Consider the following 10,815-nt stretch of genomic DNA (forward strand, 5'->3'; position numbering starts at 1 on the left):
CCACGGGGCCGTATGAGTGTACCGCGGGTTACATAAGACGGCCCCGTGGCTACACTTATACGGCTCCGTGGCTACATGGAGACGGCCGCGGGTTACATCATACGGCCCCGTGGCTACATGGAGACGGATGCGGGTTACATCAGACGGCCCCGTGGCTACTTGGAGACGGCCGCGGGTTAGATCAGACGGCCCCGTGACTACATGGAGACGGCCGCGGGTTACATCAGACGGCCCCGTGGCTACACTCATACGGCCCCGTGGCTACATGGAGACGGCCGCGGGTTTCATCAGACGGCCCCGTGGCCCATCTCCATGTAGCCACGGGGCCGTATGAGTGTAGCCACGGGGCCGTCTGATGTAACCCGCGGCCGTCTCCATGTAGCCACGGGGCCGTCTGATGTAACCCGCGGCCGTCTCCATGTAGCCACGGGGCCGTCTGATGTAACCCGCGGCCGTCTCCATGTAGCCACGGGGCCGTATGAGTGTANGAAAATCTACGAAATATATATATATATATATACTGAGGAGAAAAGCGCGCTTACAAAGCGAAATATCGCTCGTGATTTCTCCTGTTACAGTTAACGTTAACAGGCCGATACGGTGGGAATGCGGGGAAGGGTATGTATACTTTACATGTTGTTATTATCAATCCTGTGATACTCAGTTAGATCTGATCCGATAATATGAACCAATTATGAGAACAAGATGACTGGGGTTAGTACCGATAGCGGTATTGATCACTGTCACACGTGTCCATCATCGGTAACCTTTTGTCGTCATGGAGTTATTTCCCTCGTCAGTTGTATTGTATATGCGTAGTAAAAATGCTTGTATTGTATATTGTATTTTTTTCGAATCGTATAGTATTATATTGCTGTGTATTACTTGAGAATTTCAGTATTTTAACAGCTTTTTATACTATTGCAACGATGATTTTTATCAATGAAAAAGATTGTATTATGCCCAGCGTGATACGCTAGAAATATCCGACCTACAAAATTCGCTTTGCTCGCAGCCTCCCGCCACGATTTCCCACCTATGCTATTGTACATATAAATAGCGCTCGGACGTCGGTCGACCGACGTTACGAGTGCCACATCATAGAAGTCTGAAAGGCCGTTGCCCCCCCCCCAAATGTAGATATGCCGTTGCCCCCTCCCCCATTGTCAGTTGCGGTCACCTTCAGAGAACACAGATCGCACGTGCCTTTGCCCCTCTCCCCAAGCAAAATGGGTTAACTACGCTCGACCCTGCGCATCATGTCATATTTATAAAGCACAGGACTTAGGGGCTTGGTCACGATCACTAACTATACTAACTATAGTTGTCCGTACAGAAAGTAGTTGATAACTAGTTAGATATATAACATATGTGGCAGAAGAGGCCACAAGATATGCAAGACACAGATATAATATCAAGAGCTCATAATAGAGCTCTTGATGATATGTTTGTATAGATATAAATATAAATAAATAAATATATATATATATATATATATATATATACATATAAACAAAACATTACAGATAGCAATAATCGTAAAAAAAATTGTAGGATAAACATATATTATTCTCACGAGTCGTGCATTTACGCATCGCCATGCAAAAAAATATTTAAAAAATAAAAAGTATTTTCTTACCTTCCTACCCTAGCTTCTACCAGATACGTTACTCCCATAGTTACTCCAAACGTGATATTTATATTATTTGCATTTATATACGGCCGCTAAAAATAAAATAACGCCTCTCCGCATTATCCCACGGTCCCACCCGAAACACGTGACTCGAAACATGGCGCCACCCATTCACTATTCTATGTCAATAATTAGTCATTGCTTATCGGCAGCTTATCTTGTTGTGATTCTTATTTAAACATAAATAAACCAAAGAGCGAGTCGTTCATGTCAGGTGACCTGCCAGATCACTACGTTCTCGACGACATGTCGACAGAGGTGACCGACGGAGATGTCTTCGCGGTGGAAAGTGACACAACTAACATCCTCCCGGACGATGCAGACGCCGACGCGACCAGGGACGATGACGATGACCCTCCGCTGGCGTTGGGGAAGGGAGCCGGTGACGCAGCCACCGAGAGAAAAATTCTGACACGAGCGCACATCTCGGTTGCGATATTATTCTTGATAAACCTCTTGAATTATATGGATAGGTTTACGGTTGCCGGTAAGATACAGCTAGTAATAATAATAATTAATTATTATAGCAGAAGTACCACTATAGGTTGGGGGCGGAGTGACGTCACTTCCCCTTGGCAATACGTCCGGTGAGCCGCGCCGATGAAAACAAAGCGCGAATCGGCTGGGAGCGTCTATATATTCAAGCCGGTACGGGAGATGACTGTACGCATATATATTTGCTAATATATTGACTAATCGTGCGTCAATAAACTCAATATTCACAGAGAGTATAGCTAAGACATGTGTCTATAGGTATCTAGAATGTATTATGCAAAAGATCTCCCGTACCGGCTTGAATTCATACTACTAGCTGTGAATATTGAGTTTATTGACGCACGAAGCGGCACTATTAGTCATGCTAGTCCTGCACGATTAGTTATGCGCACGGAAGCAAATTCCAGATGATTTAATTTTTAATATTCTAGATACCTATAGACACATGTCTTAGCTATACTCTCTGTGAATATTGAGTTTATTGACGCACGATTAGTCAATATATTAGCAAATATATGCGTACCGTAATCTCCCGTACCGGCTTGAATATAGACACCGCCCGAATGGGAGCCGCTGCTGTTCAAGAATAGAGATGATGTCCAGATTGAGACCTATGTCATTTCCGTAAATGTGGGGGTAGCCCCTTTAAACTCGACAGGGGTGTTCTTAAAGGTCTTCTTTGTTCATTTCGACCGAGAAACATTATGTGACTTCACAGGAAGTGTGCAAAAAACTGCTTTTCAGCGAGACTACTCGCCCGTTTCCCACTGTTTCCCACCATTGCTACGCCCTCTTCGTTCTCCTGACTAATTGCTGTTAGCCATCTGTCTCTCCTCTCGGGCTACGGCAGCTCAAAGAATGATCGTTTTTTGTCACTTGAAAGACTGTGATTGCGGCATCCAAACACCACATAATTCCTTGGCACTATGCGCTGCGTGCATTGAGCGGTGCGTTACTACGGTTGGTTTTCATCGGCTCGAATCTACATCCGGTCAAATAGTCAAAAGTTCCCGGATGTCCGCCCCCACCTATACAGTGTCCTGGTAACCGAGTACTGCATATCGTTCAACACATCTATCACAGTGAATTAAACTAATAATTATTAATATTATATTTAATTAGGGTAGGAAAGATGTTTGCTCGGTATTAAATACACCATCATTACTTTTGTGTAACACGATCGTCGAACAATACCTACACTGTGCTTCGGGTTACTGTGACTGTGGGTGCATTTGTTTGGGACACATCTGTCTAAGTGATCCTGATCGCTACAGTTTGGGCTGCAGTACCAGATCACGTCACAATAAACATGCAACATGCCTTGTTCATAAATCATGTCATCAAATAATGTTTTTTTATTATTCATTATCCCCCAATCCGTGTTAACACTTAGTCGATCGGTCCACTTCGATATATTCCATTTTGTGTTTCAGGTGTTTTAGATCAAATAAAAATCTACTATGGGTTGTCCAACAGTCAGGCGGGAGCTCTCCAGACTGCCTTCATCTGTAGCTACATGGTGTTCGCTCCATTGTTCGGTTACCTCGGCGACCGATACAACAGGAAGGCATGCATGACCGTCGGCATAGCGCTCTGGTCGCTGACGACGTTTGCGGGATCGTACGTTCCTCAGGGGGTGAGTCGTCCGTAGTTATATTCTGCGTGTCTGATGTACATGTTATAAATTTCCTCGTCGGGACTTCAGGGTCGGTCCTCGTTATATTCGTAAGTTTCGCCCAAGACGTGATAGTACGCCACGGTGATACCGTGGCAATGCCTCTCTCTTCTATTACTTCGCTAAGGTACGTCACTATTGAGGACTTTAAATCCGCAAACGTCCTATTGTTATATTCGTCCGCTCCGAGACTGAAGTTGCGTGCGAGACCAACAGTAATACTGCTATAACGTCTTTCTCTCGCATTGTTTCGCTAACATATCCTGCTATCGAGGAATTTACATGAAGTCAACGTAATAGCCAGCGAGCCGTGCAGCCGTGATTTGCATGGTCAGTTTTGAAACTGCACGGCCAAAAATGTGTAGCACGGCCTAAAATATTACGGCTGAGACACACATACAAAAAAATTACACTCCGAAATATTTTTTCTGCACTCCAACAACACTGATTCGTGGCTAATAGTAATACCCTGGTGCGGTAACGTGTACGGTTGGTGCGAACATGATTAGCTGTGCGGTAATGGTTCGTTGTCGTTTGTTGCCGCGTGCAGCATTTCTACTATTTGTTGTTGTTTGTTGCTGCGTGCAGCATTTCTACTGTTTGTTGTTGTTTGTTGCTGCGTTCAGCATTTCTACTATTTGTTGTTGTTTGTTGCTGCGTGCAGCATTTCTACTGTTTGTTGTTGTTTGTTGCTGCGTGCAGCATTTCTACTGTTTGTTGTTGTTTGTTGCTGCGTGCAGCATTTCTACGCGTTCCTCGTGTTGCGGGGTCTCGTTGGCATCGGCGAGGCGAGTTACTCCACCATCGCTCCGACGATCATCGCTGACCTGTTCACGAAGAACAAACGCTCGCAGATGCTCATGGTCTTCTACTTCGCGATCCCAGTCGGCAGGTGAGTGAGGGAGAGAGTGGGGGTGGGGGGTAGGGTTAGGGTTGGGTTAGGGTTGGGTTAGGGCTATGGGTAGGGTTAGGGTTGGGTTAGGGTTGGGTTAGGGTTGGGTTAGGGTTGGGTTAGGTTTTGGTTAGGGTTGGGTTAGGGTTGGGTTAGGTTAGTTTGGGTTATGGTTAGGGCTAGTGTAAACAAGAATGCGAGTTCATGTAGAAATGATGAAGAAGATCCAAACTTGTGTGGTAAACTGTACAATCTTTAATATCTTAGACACATCACATCTCTTTACACACAGACAAAGAACGCCGCACATGCGCATACGCGCGTGTGCTCACTCTCGCGCCCAGAACCAGAATCCTCCCTCTTACATCTCTCTCTATATTCCCCCAAAACTCCCTACATCCTGAGCGCACATGTCACCCGTTCTCTCAGACCACGTCCTACCCCTATTTCACACTGACTCTCGAAACTGCCTAACCTAAAACCCGCTTATCCAACTCCCTGTAACATCAATGTAGCCGCGCGACGCTGCGTCTACGCAGACTAGCTGGTCACCAAGCAACCCTAGTCTATAGCCTCGCTGACTACTTCATGTAACACGTGCAAAACACATGTTACACTAGGGTTGGGTTTAGGGTTGGGTTAGGATTAGGGTTAGGGTTGGGTTAGGGTTAGGGTCTCATGGTGGTGGACGTGGTGGTGGTAGTTGTGGGTAGGGGTTGCGGACTCGTGCTGTGTGCTCATTGTTGATTGTTGGCGATTGTTGTTGTTGATGGAACCGTCGAGTGTCCATACCGATGCAGAGTATTCAACTCTCTCTTGTTTGATTTTCGCAGCGGCCTGGGCTACATCGTCGGCACAAACGTGGCATCCATCTTCCACAAGTGGCAGTGGGGACTTCGGGTAAGCAGAAACTCCCTTACGCTGTCTAGTAGTACGCGAGTCTTATGCTAGCTGCACACTATCCGATTTTAGCACGATCGGGAGGCTTAAGTTTGGCTCGGGAGGTCATTTTGGCCCGATTCGAATATTGAATCGGGAGCGGAATGGGTTGTATAGTGTGCGAGGGCTTACGACGCGACTCGGATAGTGTGCGTGGCCATCCGACCCGCTCGGCGAGCGCTGAAGAAAACTTGACAATCACAGAACAGCCCGCCATGGGGAACCGCATTCGGGAAAAATGGCGAAAACACTCCCGACCTTTAGTACACGGCTAAATCCGCTTGGAACGCGACGCAGAGTGGCAGTGGTTTGGCTCAATCTTGAGGCATCGGACAGTGTGTGGAGGCCCCTCCGATCGATCGGCGAGGTGGGTCCGTAATAGTGTGCGGGGGCTTAGCTGCTGTGCACAGTTGCCAAAATCGGATATGTGCGGCTGCAGTAGTACCATCTCTTCCAACCAAAAACGGATTAGCCAAGCGAGCCATGCAACCGTTGATTTGCCACCGCGTCATGCTTTTTAAAACTGCACGGCCAAAAATGTGTTAGCACGGCCTCAAATATTTACGCGCTGAGACACACATATCAAAAAAATTCACTTCGCCCAAGTATTTTTCTGCACTCCCACAATACTCAATTCCTGGTCTAATGCCCGCGTTCTACGCGGGGAGTGGAGGAGTAGCAGTAGGTATTGTCGACCGTGAGCAGCCAGAAACTCCAAGATAGTAGCTCTCTCAGTAGCATCTAGTTTCATGAGCAGCAAGTTCAGGGTTAATTCAGTTTAAACAGCACATAAACTCTCACTCATGCATGCGGGCCACCTCTTAAAAAATTGCCTTTGTGTCCCTATTACCTACTCAGCTATCTACAGGGTCTCTCGTGGTACCCGAAGGTAGGTGGTCGCCTAGAGAGGTGAAAATAATTTTTTCTATTTTGGTTTGACGAATGATTGTCACCCACCGCTCTGCCCCCACAAAGGGCGCGGCTGTGCTATGTATATTGTATTATTCTGTGTTTAGGTTGTATATGTTTTTGCAACACGAATTTTTGTTGTTTGTTCTTAATCTGGTCAATCAAGATGCCTGTCGATAGCGGCTGTTTTGCGCGATGTCGGTCGCTAAAGGGGAAACAAGGCAATATTTAACAACCTGCCCTCCCCTCCTCTCCTGTCCTCCTCCCACCTCCTACCTCTCCCGTCTCTGATGGCTGGATTACCTTCTCTCGATAGCACACTGATCAAGGCTGCACGCGCGTGCTGGGCAGCTGATTCAGCGTGATCCTCATCCTCCCTGCTGCTGCATGAGCCTCCGCGAGGCAGAGGCTGTGGCCGAGCCGCATCACCTCACCAACACCGCTGGCTGCCCTCCGACAATCGCCTACATATCGTGCGAAGTGACTTCTCATTGCCAGTGCATGCCGGTCAGGGCATTAGGCGGAGGTGGCTGGTGGGCAGTCGACGCGGCCAGGTGTTAGATTGGCGGGTGGTGGTGGGGAGTCGCTCGTGCCAGTAGAAATCACAGCTCAATAGTGCGACAATATAACACCACGGCAAACGCGTCGCCCCACCGGTAGACGGTCGCCACGGAACCCTCGGCTGATCCGCGTACCTCTCTCCTTCGTCTGTTCCCTGCCAGTAACAGTAATATATTTTATATCATACATTTATTGCCGCCGCAAATGGTCGATGACCGACGATGGTCGCCGTGGCAATACGGACGTCTTGATCTGTCGCTTGTCGTCTGCTTGCAGCAAGAGCTCGTGGACGAACGACGTCGGCCGCACGGCAGGTGGCGTTTGGTCGCCGTGCGCCCTCGTCGTGCGTTCGCCGCCGCTCTACATTGGGCTTAACGCGATGACGCATGAGGGACATCCGAGCCTGGACTCAGAGTGAGTGGCCGTGATGCGAGCGCCGCTACCTGTCAGTCTCAGTCAGTCGCAGCCCTTCAGTTCAGCCTCAGTTTCCAGTTCAGCCTCTAGCCAGCTCCTTTCATTTCATCAACCGCTTTTGTACCCTTGTGCCGGCCGACCGTATAGCCATCTCTCTCTTCAGATGCCACAGACCAGAGCGTCGCATTGAGAGCCGAAACAAACCTTCCATCCTCCTTCCTCATTCCTCCTCGCTCCTACCCTCTATTCATCATAAACCGTCCTCCCCTTTCCTCTCTCGGCCGTAACCTCCTCCCCCTCCATCTCTCGGGTAACCTCCTCCCTCCCTCCCTCTTTCCGCGTAACCTCCTCCCCTCCTCCTGCTCCTCGGCGTAACTCCTCCGTTCCCCCTCCTCTGCTCGGGCCGTAACCTCCTCCCCCTCCTCTCTCGGATGTAACCGTCCTCCCCCCTGCCTCTCTCGGCGTAACCTCCTCCCCCTCCCTCTCTCGCGCTGTAACCTCCCTCCCCCTCCTCTCTCGGCTTAACCTCCTCCCCCTTCCCTCTCTCGGCATGTAACCGTCCTCCCCTCCCTCTCTCCGGTGTAACCTGCCTCCCCACCCCTCCTCTACTCCGGCGTAACCTCCCTCCCCCTCCTCGTTTCTCGGTGTAAGCCTCCTCCCCTCCTCTCTCGGGCGTAACGCTTCCTCCCTCTTCCTCTCTCGGGTCCGTAACCTCCTACCCCCTCCTCTCGTGCTCGGCGTAATACCCTCTCCCCCTCCTCTTCTCGGTGTATTCGTCTTGTAACCTCCTCCCCCTCCTTCTCTCGGCCGTAACCTCCTCTCCCTTCTCTCGGCGTAACCTCCTCCCCCTCCTCTCTCCTCCCGGCCTCTTCTCTCGGCGTAAACCCCCTCCCCCTCCTCTCTCGGCATAACCTCCTCCCCTTCCTCTCTCGGCATAACCTCCTCCTCTCCTCTCTCGGCGGTATCCTCCTCCCTCCGGCTCTCGGCATAACCTCCATCCCCTCCTCTCTCGGCGTAACCTACCTCTACCCCTCATCTTCTTCCTCTCCCTCCTCTGCTCGGCGTAGACCTCCTCCCCCTCCTCTCTTCGCCGTAACCTCCTCCTCCTCCTCTCTTGAGGCGTAACCTGCTGCCCCCTCCTCTCTCGCGCGTACACCTCCCTGTCCCTCTCCTCTCTCGGCGTAACCTCCTCCCTCTCTCTCTCGGCCCGTAACCTGCCTCCCCCTTCCTCTCTCGCGCGTAAACCTCGCTCCCCTTCCTCTTTGGGCGTAACCTTCTCCCTCTCCTCTCTCGTAGCGTAACCTCTCCCCCTCCGTCTCTCGGCGTTAACCTCACTCCCCTTCCTCTTTCGGTGCGTAACCTCCTTCCCCCTCTTCTCTCGGCGTAACCTCCTCCCCTCCTCTCTCGGCGTAACCTCCTCCCCCTCCTCTCTCGGCGTAACCTCCTCCCCTCCTCTCTCGGCGTAACCTCCTCCCCCTTCCTCTCTCGGCGTAACCATCTCTCCCTCCTCTCTCGGCGTAACCTCCTCCCCCTCCTCTCTCGGCGTAACCTCCTCCCCCTCCTCTCTCGGCATAACCTCCTCCCCCTCCTCTCTCGATCGCTAACCTCCTCCCCTCCTCTCTCGGCGTAACCTTCCTCCCCTCCTCTCACGGAGTTAACCTCCTTTCTCCCTCTCTCTCGGCGTAACCTCCTCCCCCTGCCTCTCTCGGCTCAACCTCCTCCCCCTCCCTCTTCTCGCATAAACCTCCTCGCCCCTCCTCTTACTCGGCGTAAACCTCCTCCCCCCTCTCTCTTCCGGCGTAACCTCCTCCCCCTCCATCTCTCGGCGTTAACTTTTTCCCCCTCCTCTCTCGGCGTAACCTCCTCCCCCTCCTCTCTCGGCGTAACCTCCTCCCCTCCTCTCTCGGCAGGGTCAGCATCATCTTCGGCGTGATCACGTGCGTCGCTGGTGTTGTCGGCGTTGCCGCCGGCTCCCAGGCCGCTCAGCTGATCAAGCGGACGAATCCTCGCGCTGACCCCCTTGTCTGCGCGTTCGGACTCCTCTCCTGCTCGCCCTTCCTCTTCTTCGCGCTCGTCGCCAGCAAAAGCAGCGGTGGCGCCGCCTGGGTGAGTCTTCTTCGACGCGACGGAAACGGAGAGAGAGGGAGCGTCGGGTTTTGGGTTTTTTGTATTTTCGGAATTTATTTGAAGGGGGTTCGCGTTCGGACGATAAAATGTTGCGGATGTTCAGTTTGGTTTCGTCGGACGATGAAATAATTGCTTGATTAATTAATTATATTATTAATGAATTAATCTCTGCCTGAGTGAGTATTCGTCGTGTCGCGGTGGACAAAGTGGGAGCGGAAACGGAAGGGAGCGTCGGTCGGCAGTCGGGTTCGGATTATTTTATTTAAAATATGGGATGTTATACTATTATTCGATTATTTTATTAATTTTTGATGTTATACTATCATTTGATTATTAATGTTTATTCGCGATAAAATAAATGGTCGGTTAATTTTGCATTGCAGAATCTTTTCGCGGGATATTCGGTTCGGATGTTGATGTAAATGCCTGATTTATTTTTTGGCAGGCGTTGATATTTATCGGCGAAACCCTCTTGTGCCTTAACTGGTCCGTACAAGCCGACATTGTATTGGTAAGTTCATTCCACGTCACAGTATCACAGTGGCCTCATGACCATATCAGAGCGTTTTTCCTGTTTCGTGGCAAAATTATCGGAACTTTTTTAGGTTTCGTGCCAAAATTCCACATTCAAATCATTTGAAGTTCGGTAAGTTAGATTTATTCGGAACTCGCTTCGTCGATTTCCGACGTCACACTCGCCATTGCGACAATGAGTTTTAGCGGTTAGAGTTTTAGTGACCAGCTGTCCTTGTTGACTTGGCTTGTCCGTGTTTGCTTGACAAGCGTTATTTCACTTCTCTCTCGGCAGTACGTGACCGTGCCCACGCGACGCTCGACCGCGCAGGCTTTCCAGATCCTCATCTCGCACCTACTGGGCGATGCTGGGAGTCCATACCTTATCGGCGTGGTAAGTCTGTCTCTCGCAGGGTTCGTAGCGGGTCTTCCAAAGTCTTATAAGTACTTATTTTGCCAAAAATAAAATAAGGGCCCTTATTAGTACTTATTTTTGGTGAAATCTTAGAAAAGTACTTAATAGTCCTTATTTTTTGCCAAAGGACCCTAGCTTTTATAAACTGTTCTCGACTTAGAGTAAGAATTGTTGTATATATA

General features: G+C 49.9%; 1 protein-coding gene across 1 annotated transcript in view; it reads left to right on the forward strand.

Moving 5' to 3' along the window:
- Window positions 1-1,784: 1,784 nt before the first annotated feature.
- LOC106819699 (protein spinster homolog 1-like) overlaps window positions 1,785-10,815 on the forward strand; it is a gene marked incomplete at its 3' end in the record, with an annotated part of 12,725 nt that continues 3,694 nt past the window's right edge. The window contains exons 1-10 of the mRNA XM_014824298.1: window positions 1,785-2,180; window positions 3,622-3,824; window positions 4,604-4,755; window positions 5,589-5,655; window positions 6,563-6,583; window positions 6,955-7,157; window positions 7,441-7,578; window positions 9,489-9,684; window positions 10,151-10,216; window positions 10,514-10,614. Coding sequence (XP_014679784.1) covers window positions 1,901-2,180; window positions 3,622-3,824; window positions 4,604-4,755; window positions 5,589-5,655; window positions 6,563-6,583; window positions 6,955-7,157; window positions 7,441-7,578; window positions 9,489-9,684; window positions 10,151-10,216; window positions 10,514-10,614 — 1,427 coding nt within the window. The remainder of the gene's footprint in view (window positions 2,181-3,621; window positions 3,825-4,603; window positions 4,756-5,588; window positions 5,656-6,562; window positions 6,584-6,954; window positions 7,158-7,440; window positions 7,579-9,488; window positions 9,685-10,150; window positions 10,217-10,513; window positions 10,615-10,815) is intronic.

The sequence above is a fragment of the Priapulus caudatus genome, unplaced genomic scaffold (assembly GCF_000485595.1).
Source record: "Priapulus caudatus unplaced genomic scaffold, Priapulus_caudatus-5.0.1 Scaffold4087, whole genome shotgun sequence".
NCBI classification, from domain to species: Eukaryota; Metazoa; Priapulida; class Priapulimorpha; order Priapulimorphida; family Priapulidae; genus Priapulus; species Priapulus caudatus.